General features: G+C 51.7%; 1 protein-coding gene across 4 annotated transcripts in view; it reads left to right on the plus strand.

Annotated features, from left to right (window-relative positions):
* The window catches only part of KCNQ2 (potassium voltage-gated channel subfamily Q member 2), a gene marked incomplete at its 3' end in the record, with an annotated part of 65,746 nt that overhangs the window by 11,065 nt on the left and 32,546 nt on the right, over positions 1-22,135 (plus strand). For all 4 annotated transcript variants that reach the window (XM_082007379.1, XM_082007381.1, XM_082007378.1 and 1 more), the window contains exons 2-8: positions 12,383-12,473; positions 13,701-13,827; positions 14,998-15,173; positions 16,309-16,434; positions 18,689-18,799; positions 19,494-19,589; positions 20,306-20,400. In XM_082007379.1, the coding sequence (XP_081863505.1) occupies positions 12,383-12,473; positions 13,701-13,827; positions 14,998-15,173; positions 16,309-16,434; positions 18,689-18,799; positions 19,494-19,589; positions 20,306-20,400 (822 nt within the window). The remainder of the gene's footprint in view (positions 1-12,382; positions 12,474-13,700; positions 13,828-14,997; positions 15,174-16,308; positions 16,435-18,688; positions 18,800-19,493; positions 19,590-20,305; positions 20,401-22,135) is intronic.

Raw genomic sequence — 22,135 nt, forward strand, 5'->3', positions numbered from 1 at the left:
GTTTGAAGCTGTGACTGTACGGAAAGGTAATGAAATAAGACAAGTGAATGGGACTCTAAAGATGTCTCTGTCCCACTGTTTCTACCAGGAGATGGGGCTGTAGGCACCTACGAGTAGGTGAGATGCATCCCAACCTCAGGTTTCCACCCTGTGCTTTGGAATAGCCAAATCTGGGAGACCTGCCGGTAGACAGGGCTTGACGTTGCCGGGGCTTGGCCCATCCCTATGCAAGAACTTGGGCACCTGGGGACCACCTCCACCAGATTTGCCATTTTTGCCTCTCCTCTCTGCAAATGCTCTGCAGAGCAAAGCAGACTGCCGTGGGTGTCTGCTCGGCGTAGAGCACCTGCCCAAGCCTCCGCTCCCTGCAGAGAAACGGGCTGAACCTCCAAAGCGAGTTCCAGTCCTACCCAGCCTTGCTCTTTTGGCCGTTCTCCACATGGGAGCAGATAGCTATTAAAAACCCCAAAGAAATTCATTAAGCTAATAAATTGCCAGCCCCCACCCGTGGCTGGGGAGGCCTGTCTACCCTGCAGCCACATCCCGGTGGGACACGAGTCGGGAAGAGCCAAGCCCGACCCTGCGGCAGCATTCCCTGCCGGCTGCAGCGGGCCGGTGGGATGTGCACCCCGTGTGTGAAACGGGCTGGCAGAGCAGCCCGGGGAGGTAGCACAGATCTGATGGGTCCTATTTTTCACTTGCGAAAAGCACAGCAGAAATTAAAGGAAGATTAATGAAACCTTTTTTTTTTTTTTCCATCCCTCCTGCTTCTCCTTGCTCTTTGCTGTTTCTAGGGAAGACTGAAGAAAGGTGCTAAGAGAGGCAGCTAAACTCTGAGCATCCTTTCTTGAATCCAGCATATGGCCCCCGTGGGACTGCAGGGAAAGGCCCTGTAATTATGGGGAACGTCCTGCAAGGCTGGGTTACACAACCAGGACCGAGAGCAGCCCCTGCTTTGGTTCAGCAGCAGGCTGGTGATGCTGTAACTCAAAATACTACCTGGCTGTTATCCATTCATTGCTTTTTATCACTGCCGGTGTCCTCAACGCACAGCGCAGACCACTCACGAGGCTCTGAGCCAAGGAGGAGGTAGGAAGGAGCACGCAGGATCATAAAAGGGCCATTTGATATTTGCAGCGCCTGGTGACATAATTCCCAGACAGCCTGAGCATATCTTGGAGCCGGCTGAGGAGCTGCCGGGGAGATCTTGCTACGATGCCACCCAGTGAAGGTGACTCCTTCCCGGCGCTGGCAGGAACAGGACGCCCTGACGGAGAAGTCGTGCTGCAGCGTCTGCTCACGGGCTCCACACCGGCTGCTGCCACCTGGGTTAAGAGCCAAGTTAGTGGCTGGGAAAGGGATTTAGGACTGTAGCAACTGCCTTGAGATGTCATATAGGGGAGGACCGACACCTCGGCTGCGGCGCTGGGCATGCCCCGGTGTCGTGTGCTGGAGAACGTTGCCCTTGCGTGCTCCCGCGTGGCTTTGTGCTGTCACTTAAGATGCGGTTGTTGGCTCTGGTCCATGTGAGCCTCGGCTACTGCTGTGCTTTGCCGTATTTTTGCGCCAGGCTTTATTCTGCTCTAGAAGGATTTATTGGTTGTTGAGGGCCATGGGCATGTCTTGAACTATAAGTGGGCTTAACCTCAGCTGTGCCCCTGTGTGCTGAGGGGAATCGTTACCCCCGTTTTCCAGTTTGGGAGCTGAGGTACGGAGGAATTCGGCAACACCGGATGCCTGTGGCATAATCCAGCGTGCTTGCTCCCCGTGCTGTGACCCTAGACTCTCCCCCTCCAGAAGTAATAACCGTTTTCCATACAGATCAGGAATCCTGTATCCTTGTCCCGTCAGGCCTTCCTAGGCTCAAATTATTAAATATTGTCTCTGATCTCCGTTATAAAAGTTGTTAGAGCACAGCTACTTATCAGAATGGAAAATACTCCATTGCTTTACTTTAACAGTTGGCTTCATCTGCTTGTGGGATTTATAATAAATGAGAAGCGTTCAAACAAAAAAAAAGGCGGGGGGACCCTCATGAGAGGCTGAGGTTGAAATAAACACAGAGAAGTAACATCTCTGCAAGAGAATGTCCAGTTTTCTCTGCTGGTACCCATGTGCTCCAGATCTTCTATCTGAAACAAAATCACATGCAACTTCATTAGCATGAATAGGCTGGAGAGCGTTTGCTGCTGTGACTTCCACAATGCAGGGTCACAGATTGTGCCCCGGGGGTGCCCCTTCACACCCCCATTGCCTTCTCTATCAGCCGCAGAGACCCCCCAAGCCGACCCAGCCATGTTTCTGAGCAATGACCGTGGACTTGGCTTAGCGGGAGCAGCAGGAAGGTGCAGATGCAGAGGAGGAGACCTTCTGGGGCCGGCTGCTGAGCTGGGTGGTGGGTTTATCGTTGTTTCTGTGAGCTGAAGCCCTGGATGCAGGTTGCTGTAGTTTCTGTGGTCAGATTTTTGCTTGCTACTTGTAAGATATCGGGCGGTACCTTCTGCTGTGCAAGAGGCTGGATTTGAGCAGCAGTACCCCATGCCATGGTCCTGCTGTTGGTTATTCTCTTGCTCTGGAAGTCTCCTGCCCCACAGCTGGGCACATCTGTGCCCAGCCAGGCCCTGCCCGTACTATGCAGCCGCAGCATCCCTGAGCGGAGCGACTCGGTGTGACCCTGGCAGGTGATCCCCTGTTTTTTCCCAGGGAATAAACCATGGAAACTGGCTTAAGAGTGATCTGGAAATTGGAAGCAGGGTCACAGTGCTGTCAGCCTGGGTCTGATTTCCTTGGACCCGGTGGGAGAGGCACCATCCCCTTCTGCAGCTCCTGAATTAATCCCCAGGCAGCAGTGCCGCGGGGCTGAGGGAGCTGCCGGGGGACTTGGATCGTGCCTGAGAAAAGGCAGTTAAAAGCAGGTTTTTGCAAGCCTTTGCCTGCCATTTTAAAGGGAAGGATGTTTCCCTGGTAACGAGATGGATGTTTCCCAGCAGAGCATATGGCTTCCATCGACTTTGATTTACCGGCGTGTTGAAATGGTAGCTAGATAATCTCTCTTCAGCTTTACTGTGTCCATGCCCTGTCTCTCTGTTACTTGTGAGCTTTAAAAGACAGTGGTCTGGCCCCTGCAGTGCTGGCCTGGTGCCCAGCCTGTCCTGGGGCTGGAGCTGGCTGGGTCTGGGGACCTCGCAGAGAGGGACTCGCACAGAGGACCCGAGCATCGCCCGGAGCAAGGAGCTGCGGAGTGTTCAGGAAAACCTTCCTTGCCTCTGCTGTCTTTCACCAGCCAAACAGCTCCTCCTCCCCAGAAAGTATAATCTGCAGCCCTCTCTTCCTATTCTCCTCCCTGCTTTAAATCATTTTTAGATGTTTTCCACCTTTCACCGCGCAATCATCTGCCTCCTGCAGCTTGCTCTTTATTGTTGTGTTTACTGGCGCAGGGAAACAAGGAGAGGGAACAAACCTGTCGTTTGCTGAGCCAGGCAACTTGGGGGAGCTGGTTCCCGCAAGCCCGTGGCTCTCCCAGGCTCGCTGGTGTGTGCTTGCCCCACCAAGCTCATGTGGCAGCCTCCTCCGAGGGGCAAAAACAAGGTGCCCCCCTCCTCATTGCTGCCCATCGCTGGATCTCCATTCTTGGGCAAATTTGATGGAAATGGGCCAACAGAGTCCCCAAAGAGTAGATGGGGACAGCGAGGCAGCCGGGGAGGGTGATCGCATGCGCCTCGGGGACCGGGAGAGGTTCATTCTCTCACCCACTTGGGAGGGTTTGTAGCACAGGGCTTGGGAACCTGCTGGGCAGGGTGGCCGTAAACGTGATTAAGGTGTGGTGCTGGCCCGCGGGTGGCTGCGCTGCCGCGGGTGCGGGGGAACGGGCGCCGTTGCTCCCCTCTTCCACCGGTGCAGGTTTTTGGGGAGCTGTGGATGAGGCGATGCTGCTGCCGTTGCAGGTATCCAGGTGAGGCAGAAAGCCCTGGTCTGCATGTGCTGGCTCTCACCCCTCAGCCCCCATTGCGACAAGCCCCCCCAGGCTGCCCAGCCTGAAAGGCTTTAAAAAGGAGGCTCTCTTGCATCTGGGGTTGCCTTTATTTCTTCTGGCAGGACCACAGCCTTCCTCTCTCCTCCGGGGTCTTTAGCTCTCCAGGCAGCCTCTCCCCCTGCAAAGGGCTCTCGATGATGGGGGGCTGTCCGCTGCCTCCCCGGGGCTGAGCTGCGCTCGCTTGCTCCCCCATCCGCACCCAGCCACCCACTTGCTGTGCTCGAGGTATGCTGGAGAAGCAAGAGATAATAGAGGTGATTAATCTCCCGTTGGTGCTGGATATTAATTTTGTCAGGTGCAAGGAGAGGCTGTGCCCTGGCAGACCTGGCGCTGTCTGTGCAGGTGAGGCTGCCCTGCTCCCATCAGTGTCACGAGCTAGTCGTTCTCTGCCATGAGCAAAGGAGACACTGACCTGCGGCAGGAGGATCTCCCCATTGCTCCTGGGGAGCAGCATGGCAGGAAAAATCTGGCTACAGCTCAGGGAGACTTTGCTGCTGTAGAGGGGAGACTGATGGAAAAGGACTTGGAAGAGTTGCAGCTTCTGGAAGACCCAAAATAGTTGTATTAGTGGTGAAGTTAAACGGAGCTTGACTGGCAGCTGTTGTGATGCTCTTCCCTTCCCATGGCATAGCTGGCTGTTTCAGCAATTTTTTTAGGGCTGAAGAGCACTGCTGCCTTAAGCCTGAGCTCTCTGGAGAGCTGGGTTTGTTTTGCATCCCTTCACCCCGAGCAGCTCCTCCCGGCCTGCCTGTCTGCGTGGCCAAGGCACTGTTCCCAGTAGAAACGTCCCCATCCCAATGGGAGCAGCTTCATGGATGTGAAAAGCATCGGGGTCGTATTCTGCCACCATTGCTGTGGAGGAGCATGCTATCCTACTGATGTGGGGAAGGGGTGCGGAGCTCCAAATCTGGCCACTGGCCTTTTATTTCTCACCGTTGGACCTGATCCTGTGTTTTTCTGCGTGCCGATCTTGGGTGTCCCTTGGGCATCGTGGTGTTTGGACCTGGCTGAGTCGGACCCACGCTCGTGGCAGTGCAGCCCCCTTGGCTCTTGGGGGCTTATTCCTGATTTGCACCGGTGTGGCTGGGGGAGAGTTGCAGAGAGGAAACGTGGTCCTGCTGATTGCAGCACTCCCGTTATATTTATTTATTTATATATATATATACACACACACTCCGGGTATATATTTTTTTTACCCACCTTGGGGTTCGTCATGCTTCATCATCTCCTCCTTCTGGGCTCAGAGCTCCTTCCTAGCCACTAGCTGGGACAAGAGAAGTAAAATTAAACAGATGGCAAAATTGCAAACTCTAAGACATATTATACGGGCAGTTTACAAATACTTCCTTTTCTCCCTCAAGACTCAGTTAATTAAATAAACTGACGAGCAAATGAAATTAGCAGTGCTTTGGTAATGCTTGCGTTTTATGCTTTGGCATTATCCGCTAGCCTCTGGCTCCAAGAAGCCACGTTCTTGTCTTCTCATTATTGAGGCACAAAGCTGGGTATGGACCCAAAATCTCAGCCGTCCTTCTTTGCTGTTAGCTGGGAGGGAGCCCGAGAGCACAGCCTGTCCTGCCTGTGCAGAAGCATAAACCATGGGCTAAGGCATGGGGAAAGTGAGATTCTTTTTTTCTTTTTAAAGTCAACATAAGGATTTTGAGCCATTTAGTTGCCTGCCGTGGGTTTGAGATGGTTGACGTGGCTGCTGGGAGCTGCGGAGCCTCTGTGGTGGCAGCTCCCTGCGGATGCTCGTTTTAGAGGTGCTGTAATTCTTGGCGCTATAAAACCGGTGCAAAGTCAGAGACGGGGAAGCGAAGCTGAAGGAGCTCAGCAAGGCAGAGCTTGTCCTTCGTGGGCAGGAGAAACCTCGGGCTCCAGCTGAATCGCTGATTCTGGGACAGACCTTTGAAAAACCAGCTACTATTCCTGGCTGCAGCAGGAACCAGCCCTGCACATTTTGAGACAATCTTCCTATCTGCAATTAGACCAGACCCTATTTTTGTATATCCCATTCCCTCGAGGAATGTTTAGATGAGGTGCAGCATTACATTTTAGAGGGACATCTTTCTTTTAACCCAGTTTTAGAGCTCAGTTAAGTCAGGTCAAGTGACTTGCCCAGGTCAGTCAAAGAAGCTTGACCTCTGCAGGAGGATTTTTTTTTTTTTTTTTTTTTATTCCTGCATGCTTCAGCCATGCAGCATGGCCCTTGGCTTCTTAAATTTATTTCTTCTTTTTTTTTCCTTGAGGTGTTGCAGAAAAGTGGGTCTTTCCCCTTAAGAAACAGAAATAACTTGATCTTTACATGCAGATAAAGGTTAGATTAGGAAGGTTTGTATTCCTGTACCCATGAATAATGATTTCTCAGAGGTAGGGAGGAAGCAGAGGCTCTTTTGGGGGAATACCCTGTGGGATGAAACAGAGGCAGTGCTCAGATTTCGATCTGAATAATACGGGTATTGCATGAGACAGCAACTTTCCCTCGCATTAAAATCAATGAACGTGCTCTGAGTAAATGCCTGCACAGACGCTTTAAGAATTACTTATATGTCCACTATCTTATGCTCTTATTTACCTCCCAATGCACCATAATGGCAACGTGGTCTTTAGGATTCTCTCCTGTGAACTGTTTCTGCAGTTGCATGAATATATTTCTCCCCACTAAGTTTTTTAAAAGAAAACCTCGGCGCTGAATCGCGGCAGAGACGGACTCTTCTGGCAGGTGCAGGGGCTTGATTAATACTTTGGGTTTTCCTCCAGACATCTGGCTCCTCTGAGGCTGCGTGCGCAGGGCAAGGAGAATACGCAGACAAGCATTTCCCAGTGGTTCATGTTAGTTGAGGACAAAGAAGAACATTTGAGCTAGAACTTTGTATGCGGTGATTATTATTAATAAGGCTTTTATTCCGAGTAAGTTAAATGATTACAGCCAAGCCCGTAAAACAACCAGTTCCTTAAATTTAACCCCTTTTCCCACAGTAAATGTTCGCATCTTGACCTCCATTCCCCATCATTTCCAGATGGGTTTTGGTCTTTGAGGCTTCAGTCTAGGAAAGCTCTTAAGCTCGCTCTTGCTTGTAAGCGTGGAGATACATAATCCTCTGCTGGACTGGGGACAAGATATGTGATACAAAACCAATTTCTACTCAAATTCTTGCATCATGGTTTCAGGTTGGGACTCTGGCTCTGGGCACTCAGGGCAGATGATGCTGTTTCTGCTCCCTGACTCTTTTATAAGCAAGAGGGAAAGGCTGGAGGACCTCTCGGAGTGGGAACTGATATCAAAAGTGGTGGATGTTGAAGGAGAAAATGTGTGAACCCATATCCTGCCCTTTTTCTAACTGAGAAATGTGCTGCCTAAATAGAGGGAAAGCCAGGGAAGAGAAATTTTGTGACTTGTGCCCATACAGTAAAGCTATGGGACACCTTCCTTTTTCCTTAGTTTGCCGTGATGGATTTGCGAATGCTCCTTATCTGCCTATAAAGCAGAAAATGGCCTTCCCCCAAAACCCGATGCAAAGGAAATCTCATCCCCCCCCGGGATGTGAATGTGCAGGTGTGTTTCGATAGCCGCGAGGGCAGCCGAAGCAGGACGCAGTGCTCAGCCAGTGGCGCTGCTGGCCACGTGTTCGGGAAAGACCCCAAAAACCCTGGTCTGCTGGAAAACCACCTCCCATGTTTGCCACGAAGCTGTCGTGCAGCAAGGAGGGCAGGTTTGCCGCATCCATGCACGGGGGGCACGTCCTGGGGCGGTGGGGGGGCTGCAAGGGAGCTCACCGGGAAACCTTCCCCTCCCAGTGCCACCAGTGTAACATCGTTTGGGGTCTCCAGGACCTGCTTCTCCGTAACCTGATGAATCGCCGCCTCCCGGAGCGCCGTTCAGTGCAGCCTGGCTGTCCGTGCCGCAGCCTCCTCCGGGAACGCTGCTCCCCTGGGGATGCTCCGTTGCACGTTTCGTGCCGCCGGCCTTCGAACGCCCTATGGCTTCGTACAAACGGGGTGCTTCCTATCGGGGCACTTCAGCCACCCTCTCGGTGCCCCGAGAAGGCACAGGAGCTATTACCGTTGTCTCAGAGAGGCCTCTGCTAAAGCTTTATTAAAAAGTTTCTAAACCGTGAGGATCCCTGCCTTGGGGCCAGCCTGGGCGCTGCCGTGAGCAATGATTTCCACCCCCACGGGTGCCTGGGCAGCTTCCAGGCTCCGCCGAGGAGCAAGGTCTGGGCTCGGGCGAGGGGACGGGGCTGGGCATGGCCGAACCTGCGGCGAGTGAGACACCACGGGGAGCTATATTTGGCAAGGAGAGCATTTATTAAGGCACGGGACCAACAGGCAGGACTCCCGGCTTCTATTTTCAGCTCTGCTAGTGACAGAAGTTGCCTCGGGAGATGATTTTGGCTGAGGCTGAGGGATGTGGAAACCTGGAGTGAGGCATTTAGGCTCGTGTTAACCTTGCAAATGAATAGCCCGGTTGCAAATCACCGCGCGATTGCTTACGTGAATAAAGATGATGGATGCTCCTGGCTAAGGGTAGGTGCGATGGTCTTTGCCCCTGGAAAAGTCATGGCATTATCAGAGTTTTGCTTCCGATTCACTGGAGATTTAAATTGGGCTGTAAATAATCTCGTTCTGATTTTGAGGCGCTCTGAGTGTTAAAAGGCATTTGACAGTCTCTGTTTCTCTTCGGTATGGATGTTCTTTCACCTTGGTTTGTTGTCATTGCTGCGTTTTCACGGCCTTTGATTTACGCTGAAGTTTTACATATTGGAAGCCAGTGTTTTATAGAGCCCACAGCAAGTGGATTGCTGGGATTACAGACGGATTGCCCATAAGCATTATTGTTTTATTTTAGCACAATCATTAATGCCTTGTTTACATCCCCAAAGTAATTTTAAAGTATTTTAAATGTTTTCAGTTGTTTTCCATCGGGCAGCTCTTAAATGCCTGTAGTAAAAAACTCCTTCCTTTCCAGCTTTGCCCTTTCTAATTAAACAAATCATTAATTCTGTTTCCCAATTCCAGGGACAGCCAGTGAAGGGTGTATCAAGCATAGTGGCTTGTTATGAGCTTGTGCCACCTCCTTGTATCGTATCCACCTCCATCGCATCCAGGAATCCAGTTGTTAATTATTGGTGCTCTGTCAGAGGAAGCCCAGTGTTGTTTGCATGTCAGTGAACGCTGTTTGAATACAAGTATTTCAGGAATAAATTTAAAGGTCTTTTAAAATTCTTATGTAAATGGGTGTATAGATTCCTTTTGGGAGACAAATTAGATGATTAACCTGAAAAGCTTTATGATGTTTCTGTCATATGCTTTTACTGAGAAGAAAAGGACAATCTTTCCTGTTTCAAGTCATTTTAAGTTTGGGTTTTTTTCAAGGGGAAGTTCAGTCATTTCTTTTTCCATTCCTAGCGTGAAGCACGGTGGATATGAGATCTGGATATGCAGATTTTGTGCTGGGATTTATAAATTGTAATAAGAAGCTTGCATGGGTGTTTTAAGTCATCATAACCTTTGGATGTAAAGCCAGACTTTGGAGGACTTTGGATTTATGAGTATTAGCAGCAGTCAGATTTGCACAGCTGAGTCTTGGCTGAGCTTAAACGTCTAAGCAACAGGCATGGGGGATCCTGGGGCAGCAGAAGGTGCTGGGTGCCCGAGGAATGGGTGAGAAGATGCAGTGACATGAGCTGTCCTTCTCCAGTGGCTCCAGGAGGCTGGAGCCAGCTTCCTCCGTGCCGTCACTCTACGGAGGAGACAGTGGCCCAAAACCACACGCTGGCCTGGGTTTGGGAGAGGCTGGTGCTGGCTCTCGTAGGACCCGGCTCCTGCCTGCTCGGGAGGAGGATATTGTCTTCTCCAAAGCTCTAAGCAGAATTGGCATCTTTAATGTAAAAATCATTAGATGGGACATAATTAACGTTCCTTATTGCACATTAACATTACTCAGAGTTAGGCTGCAGGCGTAATTTGCTTTGATTAGATATGTAGCTTTAAAAATTAGATTCGTCCCAACCTCTACACTATTTATTGGCCTGTTTCCCTTTCCCTGGCTATCCGTTATTATCTGGAGCCCTTTCCTGCACCGTCTGGGTAGGTGAAATTAGGTGAAATTAAAGCCGAGGCAGCCTTCCTGTTCCCCACTGCCCTCCCTCCGTGGGAGCTCCGAGGATACACCCCACCTCCAGTGTGGACATACCTCTCAACTTTCCTCTCCCCCCCGCTCTCCGCAGGGGTCTGCAGATCCCTCGGAGCCTCCCGGGAGCCATACAGGCCCCAGCCCCCTGAATTCAGTTCCCTTGCGGAAAGGTTTTGTTCTCTTAGTCTCCTTTTACAGCCTCCCAGAGGCTTGTGGACCGCAGGGTGAAGCGGAGCAGCTTCACCGTGGAGCTATTTTGGGGTGCTTGTGCAGCTCACCCCGCGACGGCCCGTGCCTGCAGCCCTCGCTGGCGGGACCGTTCTCACCCCGCGGCTGAACGTCCCCGTCGGGACTGAGACAGGGAGGTTTCGGCCCACGGGGGGTTTGGCCACGGAGCTCCCATGCCTTGCTGAAGAAGCTGGCGCCTGCCCTGCTGCCTCCCGTGCCCCCGGCAATGGGGGCCCCGGGGAGGTGAGGGGAACGGGGAGGCCGGGCTGAGGCTGCAGCCATGCGCTGGGGAAGGGAAGAAGCGGCACCCAGACATCCCGCTGCCCCAGCAGCACCCAGAGCTGCCCCGGCTCGCCCACATAGCCGCTGCTTGCACGATCCAGCCTTGGGATTCGAAGCGGTAAAGTGGTTTCTTTTCTTTGTGTTTTTCTACCCCGTCGATACATACGGCTGGTGACAAACCCGGACAGGAATCCTCTTTCGTGTGGTGCTTGTCCCTGCCAGGCCTCATCGTCTGAGCGTCCTGGCGGTGCTCGCCTTACCCAGCCCAGCGTGTGAGTCTGCCTTGATACCGGCGCTTTGCTTTCAGCACCTCCTCGGCCATTTTGCTGTGACGTTTGGTCACAAAGACACAACCCGCGTTCTGCTGCTTTAACCAGAAAAATGTAGGCTTTTTTCTCCCTGATCCCCTTCCGTTATCTTTTTTTTTTTTTGGCTTCCTCTTCTTCTTTCATTGATTATTCACTCGTTTCTCACTCCAGCGTAGAGGTTTGCAGCAAAACCTGGCCCCCCCGACCCTGGAGCAGAGCTCAGGCAGGGACATTTCAGCCCGTGGTTCGAATAAATGCTACAAAACCCCCTGTTTTTACTTGTTACTGTGACATTAATGGTCATTGCAAAGTTCACAAGCGTGACCTGGCGGTGGGAAACTCCTTTTCTTTATATAACGAAAAGGAACAGCACCTGCCAGCTGAACTGTACCTTATAAATATTCAAAATATCTGTAGGAATGTGAGACAAAGCCAGACAGATGAATTATTTAATGCTTTTAAAGAATGCAGCTTTTAGTTTCTCCTTGTGCCGGCCTACTTTATTGTATCAGTAAATTGATCTTTAGCAAATTAATTGCCCCCACTTTTGTGTGGGCGAGCAGTGGGCATGACGGGCTGGTGGGAACCTTCTCCATCCACGAGCAGATGCCAGGACACCTCTGTGGCTGCGGACTCGGGCGTCGAGCGTCAGGAAAGGGTCGAGCTCCCGTCATTCATTTGGGGCCCTTCGATTTGCATGGGTGCATCCAGCGTTCACGAAAAGCCCAGAGCGGGCGGTTTTGGTGGGGACAGAGGAACAACCACCCGCCTCGGTGACACGACAACAAATCGAAAAAGTCGCCAGCCTTTCCCGGCAGTAAGGAGCGAACCTGGAGTACCCGCCTAAGAAAGGAGCATTAAATCCACCCAAAAATCTCCTACCCGGGTGCGCGTGGGAACGCGGTCCCGCTCCTGTGTGAGCTCTCGCAGATACAAAGGCGGAGCAGGAGCGGGGTTTTCGCTGGGGTTCTGCTCCGCTCCTGCTCCTCAGCCGGTCTGGCCGCCTCGTGCCGCAGGAACGAATTTCCCTGCTCATTCGCGCTCCTGCCGAGAGCATGTCGCGGTCAGAGCCGACGGTTCCTTGGGGAAGTAACGCCGGAGGTGATCGGAGCCGCCAGCTGGGAGGGGAGTTGGATTGGCACTGGCCAAACTGGGGACAGCCCAGCGGGTCCACCCACACGTAACCCTTCCAGTTAGTAAACCCAGGGACTTTCCTTTCCCTTTTTACATAGTGTTGTAGCAGCAGCGCAGTAAATATTCCTAGAGAAATACGTCCAAAACTGTTCTCTGGACTAGTTTGAAGAGGTGTGAAAAATTCCTGCTCTGAAGACTGACGTTCTGTCTCCCTCTTTTTTTTTTTTTTTTTTTTTTTTTTTTAATTTTTGTGTTATATAGTTTTCTACTAGTTTTCTCCTGCCTGGTGCTGTCTGTCTTTTCCACCATTGATGAGTACCAGAACAGCTCAGAGGGGGCCCTTTACATCCTGGTAAGTGGGAGGTTGCAAATGAAGCCGTCAGTAAAACATTAAAAGAAAGTCAAAAACACAGGAAGCAAATGAGGTTGGGGGTGTTTCACTGGGGCAAGAATTCAAACTGTTGCCTGTGAGAAGGGGACCACTGGGACCTGCAGGTAAGAAATAGGAAAGATGTGAAAGGGAGAAATCTGTATCGGGAATAAACTACAAATATTTTAAGGATCCTTTGAAACCCTTCTTCCTAAACTTTTTCTTTTTTCCTGCATTTCTCTTTGATTGGCAAACACAGTAGCAAGGCTGATCCTAACCGAAAAGCGGTTTGATGTCCAACAGCTCCCGCAGTTTAAAGCTGCGGGTGCGCTGCATAGGGAGCTGCCCGTGTAGCTGCCTCCTCTCCCACGCCGTAACGTCCTTGCCACTATTTCATCCAACAACAAGCTGCAGGTTTTGTTCCTTAAATAGCCCGGCGTCCCTCGCGCTGGCGGAGCGGCTCCTGCCATCAAAAGCCGGCAGAGTTCCCACGCGCGTCGCCACGTCGCGGGGCTGCCGGCTTCGCGCGTCTCCTTTCGTCCGTCTTCCTCTTCCCCGGCCCCTGCCCTACCTCGGCATCAAAAGGCACGGGAGGGTAATTAGGGCTTCGTCGGGTTTGACACACGAGAAAGCCGAGGCGGGCGCCGCTGGCGAGGAGATGGGAGGGGAGGGAGCGCGCAGGGCGTTTGGGCGACGGGAAGAGCTGCGATGCAGAGCGCCGGCATGCCCGCTCGGCAGCAAGGGACAGAGGGTCTCCTCGTCCCCGCACACACAGCCAACCAGCCCAATTTTCTAGGGAAAAAGCTCAAATCCCGTGTGCAGAGTCCTAGGATGGAAGAGCCAGCGGTTCTCCCCTCTGGTCTTCCCCGAGCTGCTCAGCATGAGCCTAGTCAAGCCCTGGAGGCTAATGGTGGGGAGATGAATAGGTACTCGTCGGTCCGCGGTGGGGGACGCCGACGCAGTACATGAAGGTGTAAAACTCTAGTTCGCAGGTTACGATGTGCGGGGGTACCCCAGGGGAGGGCGAGGGAAAACACAGCAGCGGCGACCTGGTGATCTCTCCGGCCTGGGCTCTCCGTTCGGCAGTCCCGGGGCGGGCAGCTCGGAGGTGTATTTTCTGTGGTGCGGGGAGTTTAAGTTACGGCTTGACTCTGGAGCGTGCTCTCCGTCGCGCTTCTTGCTCGGCTGACGGCGTTGTCTCCCTCGCAGGAAATCGTCACCATCGTGGTCTTCGGGGTCGAATACTTCGTGAGGATCTGGGCGGCCGGCTGCTGCTGCCGATACCGGGGCTGGAGGGGAAGGTTAAAATTTGCCCGCAAGCCTTTCTGTGTCATCGGTAAGACCTGCCTCGCAGCATGGGATTTCCCAAACCAAAATGGTTATCGCGAGCTTCTTGCTCGCACGGTGCTCCGGTTTCTGGCATGCATTGTGGGGCTTGATCCTCAGCTGCTTCACAGCCATCTTGAGAAGGGAAAGAAAGCAAAAGTCCTAGTCCACGGCTGCCGTTTTCCTTATTCTCCTTATTCTGTGGGGGGCCCACCCTGTTTTCTGCAGAGCTGGAGGCCGTCCCGTCACGCCGCGTAGCCTGGGCACAGCCAACAGCCACAGGAAGGGGGTTTAGCCGGGAGCAGCGGAGCGTAGGAGCTAGCATCCTGCGATCCCACATCCAGCCTCAACACCGGATCACTCGCAAGTCGTCGAAACTCCCGGTGTCTCGCTTTGCCTTCCCTGGTGCTGATGAGCCGCCTCGCAAGGGAGTTATGAGACTTAATTAATTCTTGTTTGTCAAGTACTCGGTGCTCCTCTTGCGAAGGGGCCTGTCTGTGCACGGCCGTTGTTTTTAACGGGGTAAGGGTGGGCAGAGAGGCCGTGCCGATCGCTGTGCAGCCTGCTCTCGAATGCCCCGGAGCTGGCGGTGGTCATATGCAGGATTTTAGCTTGTTCCACAGAAAAGCGCTCCTCTCAAATTGGCACAGAAAACCAGGGTGGAGAGAGGCTTTCAGGATCCTTGGATTTGAGCTATATAGAGCAAGGCTTTTTTTATTGGCCTTTTTCTTGGCCTTTCTTTGTCTGTGAGCACCCTGGGATTGCTACGGTGTACCTCTAGGTGTTCATTCCCAGTTTAGATGGGGGAATTCCCACTTCTCACGGCACTGTGTAACCGGCAGCTGTGGCTGATTAAAAAAGGGCATGCATTTTGCAAGGATCTAATCCAGTTTAGCAGCGCTAACTCTGAATTGTGTCAGAATTTGGGCTTTGCAGTATTTGACGCATTTTCTATGGGAAGGATGAGTGTGGAGAAGGAAATGAGGACGTTTCCATAAGGTGCGTAGCGGCTCCTTTCATCCGGGTTAAGGTTTATGCCGCGTCCTTCCAGCACAAGCTACAACTGACGCAAGGTCCCTTTCACACGCAGCATTCTGCTGCCAGCGGCAGTGGGATGCCACCCCGTTTGGTAGTGGTTCAGCAACACTTCTTCAGCTTCCAGTGCCCTCTGTTCCCACAGACATCATGGTGCTGATCGCATCCATCGCTGTGCTGGCGGCGGGCTCCCAGGGGAACGTCTTTGCCACCTCGGCGCTCAGGAGTTTGAGGTTCCTGCAGATCCTGCGCATGATCCGCATGGACCGGCGGGGCGGCACCTGGAAGCTCCTGGGCTCTGTGGTCTATGCGCACAGTAAGGTGAGCAAGTCCCACGTAAGGACATTGAGTCGCTGTTCACGTTTTTCCCTGCCAGAGACACTGCTTTGGTTCAGTTCTCCACCCCAAACATCTCCCAGGCCTGGGGGGACTGGAAAGACACTGTAGAGTAACCTGGGGAGCAACGCAAAGTCAGAGACGCACGGTCCGGCGGAGCCCTCCGACCGGTAGAGGAGAGAAAGGAGAGATGTTTAGGTGTTTGCAGGGAATCTTGTGAACATAGTGACCACCTGCACACTGACACAGCTCATTTCAAAGAGTTAGCAATTAGCTGGCGGCCTCATTAAGCGCAGGCGGTGTTGCAAGCTCTTTGTCTACGGTGCGCGCTTCCGAGCAGATGCGTTTCTGAAAGCGCATCCTGCGAGCAGCAGCCTCTTGGCGGACGCGATTGCTGTGGCAGGTTCCTCCTCCCGACACGGGCTCGGGAAGTCGCAGAACCCTGGTGTGAGGCACTTCAGCTTTTCTCCTCTTTGGGAAGAGTTTGATCAATGTTTTGTTTTCTGCTGCCGAATTTATGAATTTAAAATTTCTCCTATTTCCTGCACTTTTTCCCCTGAAAAGCTCAGCCAGCTTATCCAGATTTGCGTAACAATTGTCGGAACTTAATGAGTCCTTTTTTGTCCATCCTCGTATTAACTTCATCCAAAAATAAACACTCCCATGAATCCTGAATTAAAACTTCCCTGAAATTGGGGGATGTTGCACCCAGACCCCATCTTTGTAGCTCTTCCCCAGGTAGTGGAAGGGAACTGCTCTAAGCAGAGTCCCCGGGGATTTGGGGTTCCCGTTTCAGTTTTAATCCCACTTCTCTGTGTGAACTGGGGAAATAATTTCTGTTTTTTTTTTAGTCTCAATTCCACATTTTGAAATAACGGAGCTGTTTCTGTTCACTCTATGTGTTTAGTCGATGGGGTCTTCAGGACAGGGATTGTCCCACGTGTGTTGCGAGGCCACTACCGGTACGTGGTCTTGTCTCCAAAAGGTGCACTACTGATCTCCAACCAAAGCCTAAACGAAGGCAGGGACAGTTCAGCTCCAACCGCAAGCAGCTCACTCAGCTTTTGGAGATGCGCAGCAGGGCTGCAGTTATTCCCTCTACCCCTTAATGATCTTGCAGGAGCTGATTACTGCCTGGTATATTGGCTTCCTGTGCCTCATCCTGGCCTCTTTCCTGGTATACTTGGCCGAGAAGGGAGAAAATGAGCACTTTGATACATACGCGGATGCACTCTGGTGGGGTCTGGTAAGTAATTTTCCTAGAACAGCTGCTGGTTTTTAAAATAAAATGTCCATTAACCCTCCATCTTCTATCACTTATGTGAGGAATCGGCTTTACGGAGCGCTTAGTTAACGTTTTTATTAAATGGCTTCAGGCTACTCCATTTAGCTCTTTTTCTTAACTAAACCTCGTAGAAAATGTTAGGGGATCGCATTTTTGTGAATTAGCTGGAGCTGCAAGAAGGCTGGGAACTCGTGTGCTCTCAGTCATGGGATTAAGCTATGTCGCGACAGTAGAGGCAGGTTGGATAAAGACCCCGTGCTATGGGGTGCTTTGATCGACATTTTGACAAGTATTGCCGCCTTTTAAGTATTTAAAATCGTACTTGGGCAATGCGCTGTTAAACACGCCGGAATAAATTTTATAAAATTAATAGGATCTAAGTACCAGAAAGGCGTCTGCGCTGAACGAACTCCCCTTTCACATCTTTGCTGACAAAGGAGGAGAGGGCAATACTTTTAGTTTGCCCTGTGTGTGTGTGCATGTGAATTATTGGATTACCCGATTACCAAAGAGAGAATTAATGACATTCTAATCTTCTTCCGTTATTGTTCTTCTGCTCTGACGCTGTGGTGCTAGTTTGACCTTGATTACAAAGCATGTAATGAAAATCCCAGATCTGATCAAATCCCAATAACAGGCTGGGGGAGGAATCGGCTGATCAAGCAGCTCCTCTGTTCCAACAAAGGGAAAGGAAGAGTAAATTGCTTTTCAAGCCCGTTGGTTATGACAGAAAATAAAAACAAAGCCCAGTTTGACGGAACTAGAAAATAAACAATGAGGAAAAAGTGACAGCCCAGATTAGAGCTCCGTCTCGGGAGAACCCATGCAGATTTATCCCTCCTGCTTCCCAGGCTATGCCCGCCGTTGGCAGAGCATCATCTCCCCTCCTTTCAGGACACCGAGGTGCACCAGACTGCTTTGCCACTGAAAAGCTGAGACTAAAATTTGAGCTTCATTAAAATAAACAGGTTTTGTCATTGTCCAACTCACAGATCCAGTACGGACAGATATTTAGAGATGGGCAAAATAAATCAAATTTCAGATTCAGAAACTTATCCCTTGGTCTGATCTGAGTGGATCCTTTTAGTTGTCAGTATAAATTATAAAAAATTTGTAAACCGACTTTGCAGTGATTATGGAGAGAGCATGTCTTTGACTTTGTGTTTCAGTAAGGGATAGCCACGTAGACACATTTTCTAACCGCTTTGTCAAAGTGGCATCTAATTGATAGGGCTTTTAGTGGGTCCAATTAAACAGCGCTTTGGGATCGTACTTCCATTTGTGTAAAAGCGATTTTATTCTAAGTTGAACGTGTGAGGTTTCCAAAGGCACATCAGCACAGAGTCTGCTCCCGTCCCTGGGGCCAGCTCTGTCCGTGGAGGCTGCGGGACGGCGACAGCTTTCCCCTTGGCACAGGGACATTTGGGGTCCACTGGGCAAAAATCTCGGAGGTGATGTCCCTAATCAGACCATCTCTCCCTGCCTTGCCCTGCCGGTCCCAGGCTCTTCAGGTCCTCTTGGAAGCCTTGGGGGATTCCCAACATTTCCCAGTAGTGATGAGATTCTTTGTCTCCAACATATCTCTCAGGTCCTTCCCCAAAATGCACGCAGCAGCTTGCCAGCACTCTCTTGGTGCATTGCAATAGTACTGAAGAGGGGAAGAAACATCCCTAAATTAGGTTGTGTGAAGCAGCCATAATTCATCCTGTTGGGCTAATAATATGCTGGTTTTAAATAGGAAGGGAGACCGGCTAATAGGCACTGCTGGGAACATCAGGAATAAAGAGCATCAGGTCTTTATGCATGCAAATAGCCCTGCCTTCTTTCGTGAGGTGCCAAAAGCGGGTTTGGGGGGACCGTGCCGGTTCGCTTCCATTGCCGAAGGTGCGACCCCGACTCCCGGGGCAGGCTCCGAGCTGCCGCCAGCCTCTGCACCAGCTGGCAGCTCGCTCTGTGTCAGCTAAAGGCACGAAAATGCTCCCGCCTGGCGTGAAAACTCAGCGTCCCGAGTCGGGAGGGTGCCGGGGCATCGCTGCTTCCCACAGACGTGCCCTCCCGGGGGTCCGCCCGGGAGCCTCTCGGCTCGCTCAGCTCGGGGCGCGCGGTGACGCTGGCTCCTCCGCGTCCCGCTGCGGTGTGACGGGAGTTTCGGCCGCGGTTGTTGCGGTGTTCAGGCCGTCTGACCGAGGGCTGTGTGGTGATCTTCTCCTTGCAGATCACGCTCACCACCATCGGCTACGGAGACAAGTACCCGCAGACCTGGAACGGGCGGCTGCTGGCAGCTACGTTCACGCTCATCGGCGTCTCCTTCTTCGCCCTTCCTGCCGTAAGCAGAGGCTGCAGCGTCTCGCTGGAGGGGGCTGAGCTTTGTCCCCAGCCCCCGGAGCTGGTGGCAACGCAACGGCCGCGTCTGGCGGCACAACGCACCGGAGACCCCCTGACGGCAACTGCTCCATGGCTTTTGAGTCAAAAATAAAAAAAAAAAAAAAAAAGGGGGGTGGGGAGAAGAGGGGGAACCATGTCCCAATATCCTCAGCTCAGGCACTATGTGTATGAGCGAAGGGGAAGGAAACTCTGGATTTGGCACTGCACAAATATTTATTGAAGCGAAACGGGTTTTTTTGCTGCAAAGGACTGTTCCTAGGGGTGGTGATGCCGTTTCGGCAAATTACCCCCATCCCTTTGGCAGTGCGTTTCAGTGTATTGCAGGGAGCTGATTTTCCCCTACGGGGATAATTTGCCGAACGCCGGCACGGCGTGGTTATTTTGTATTTTATCAGCCGGCTGGAGGCACTTTGGTAAAAGCAGCAATTCCAGTGAGTGCCAGCAAAGTCCGCTGCCCCTTCGTGGGGAGCGTGTCTGCCCGGGCTGCCTTGGACGGAGGCTTCTCCTTCCTTCCCCTGTACGTTTCAAGCAAAACATGAGCCAGAACAAACCTTTGGAGGGAAAGTTGGCTGCAACTTTTAAGCGAAAGCTTAGCTAACGCCTTGCTAACTGCAAACTGTTGTTCTCTTTGCCAGGGCATCTTGGGTTCGGGGTTTGCTCTGAAGGTTCAAGAGCAGCATCGACAAAAACACTTTGAGAAGAGGCGAAACCCAGCAGCGGGCCTGATTCAGGTGAGGATCATATCCGTCCAAGGAGCCTTGGGGGTACATCGTCCTGATTTTGGGGGGCTTAATAGACTTCCTGAAGTAGGGGAGGAGACAGGAGGAAGGTGAAAAATGGGGCCGTGTGTGTAAGGTGTGAGACGGCAGCTGGTGACTGGTCTTGTCTGGGAATAAATGCCAGGAAATCAGCCATGGGAAAATAGCATATGTGGTAGGCAATCTGGGGGAGAAAAGGAACGAAATCCAGCCCAGCGCAGCAAAGACAAATGCATTAGGACGGTCTGTTTTCACCAAACTTCCCCCCCACCCCCCCGAAAAGAATATTTATACTGATATAAAGTTACAGTTGAGAGCATTTTCTTCACGATAACAGATGTCTGCGCAGAAGGCTGGCCTTGGTGATTTGAAATTAGAGTAATTTGACATTCCCCTGCTCCTCTCTCTCCAAATTTTTTAACTCCCTAATGGGCAACAACAGCCGGTTGATACCTGACCTCACCTGACAGCGAGTGCCTGGTACCCACAGCATTTTTAGCTGGGCTCCCGTGCTCAGGAGTATCATGGTACCACCCCAAATTTGTCACGTATCAAATGAAAGAAAAGGCAAAACGTCAGACCCACGCCACGGAAAACAGAGGGAGGACTCGGTGCTGGCTGAGGTCTGTAAAACCGAGGGCAGCGCTGGCCGTGCCCGGGTCCAGCATCCCACTGTGTCTCCTCCGCAGGCGGCTTGGAGATTTTATGCCACCAACCTGTCCCGGACAGACCTTCACTCCACCTGGCAGTACTACGAACGCACCGTCACCGTCCCCATGTACAGGTACCTCCTCCTCAACCTGCCTTTTCCGCTTCCTTGTGATGCCACCGTCTTCGTATTTATTTTTATTATCTGGATATATAGTTTTGTTTATTTATTTACTTTTTTTAGGTTGAAAAAGTTGATTTCAAGAGCTCTTAAGGGCTGGTATATGCTATTTTCTTTTGAAGTTTTGTTTATTTGTTTTTTTGTGTGTTTCTTTTTGACTTGATTTTAATTTCCCTGTTGTGTTTTTGTTGATTTTTTTTTTTTTCGTGTATGTGCTCTTCTTTTCACCTTCATTTCTCCACGTCCAGTGGTAGTTGCATTGTGTTGTGACAGTTGCCGTGCCCAGGCGTGAAGACCTCCCTCCCGAGCTGCCCTGGACCGTAGGTAAACACCACCCTCCTTGCGCCCTTGCTTGGGCTCTCCTTGCTGCTCCAGCTGGTCTCTAATGGTCCTTCTGCCTTTAGCAAACTTCTGTCCCTCTCTTGACTGGCCCAGCTCTCTCCTCAGGTGCTTTTTTTTTTTTTCCCCCCTCTAAAAGGAAGAAAAATCAGGATTCAGTGAGCGTTTTCCCATTTCTTGCATTTCATTTATCTGTCACGATCTGTTGACGTGAGTGGGGAAGGGCGGCGGAGCCGCGACGGATGATGCCGGTAAAGCACCGCTGTGTTTTGGCAGCATCCATCTGGCTGCCTTTAGGCAGAGGTAACTCGTCGTCATCCCCAGGCAGCTCTTCCAGCTGAAACCACACAGATTAGAGCAGTGCTGTGGGAATTCCCAGCCTCTTGGGATCTGGAGCTTCATGGAGACGGGGACAGAGCCCCTCTCGCCATGCCTCGCTGCCCTCCGGGACATGGGGAAGCACCGCATCCCCTGTGTCACTCTCGGGGCTGGTGGCACTGGGGAGGAAGCTTCCCCAGAAGCTAAAATGCGAAACGTTGCCGTTCGGTTTCCACTCCCCACTGCGCTGCACCCCGGGCAGGGCTGTGCTTCCCTTGCTGCCGTGTTTTTAGAGGCTTTTTAGCCAGACATCTCCGGGTTTGTAGCGGAGCCAGACGTGTTGGTTAGATGTTTCTGTATCTTCGTGAGGTTTTGTTGGGTGTGATGGGGCTCGCTGTGCCCCATCTCTCTGCTTCTAAGCAGGGTTGTGGTCCAGCACCAGGTTGTGCCACTGCAGGTATGAATCCCTTCGTGTTTTCCCATGTTTCTGGTGCCTTTTAGCCCTTGGGCAGACAATCTGGATATATTTCCTAGGGTAAGCATTAGTCTCTACTTGAAACGCAGCAGCCAGCCTGTTAAACCATCTTAAATACCTGTTGGGAGTCACGTTGTTGTGGTCAGTAAGTTTTCATTGGATTCATTCCCAATGTGTGTCTGATCAGTTGCTTTTTCCCTAGAGATTTATGAACCGACTTCAAGGTTTTGCTTAAAAAAACCCCAACAACCCAACGAAACAGAACAAAACTGTTTTCCAATAGCATTAAACCCACCCATTGAAACTCTCCCTGCCAGTATTTGACCTTCTTGCCATAAATTTGTAGCACTGGCTGAGATCAGCTACTGGAGAGGATGAGGACTGGAGCCTGGTCCAAAGTCCACTGAAAAACAGAGAAAGCCAAGGGCTGATTTCAGTGGACTTTGTCAGGTTTTGCTGCTGTTTTGAAAGACTGAACTTGCCACGCAGCCAGGCATACAGTGACAGCCTTTTGCACGAGGACGTACTGGGGTAATCACTTGCTACTTGATCCAGGGA

The sequence above is a fragment of the Phaethon aethereus genome (assembly GCF_964289735.1).
Source record: "Phaethon aethereus genome assembly, chromosome: 16".
Taxonomy (NCBI): Eukaryota; Metazoa; Chordata; class Aves; order Phaethontiformes; family Phaethontidae; genus Phaethon; species Phaethon aethereus.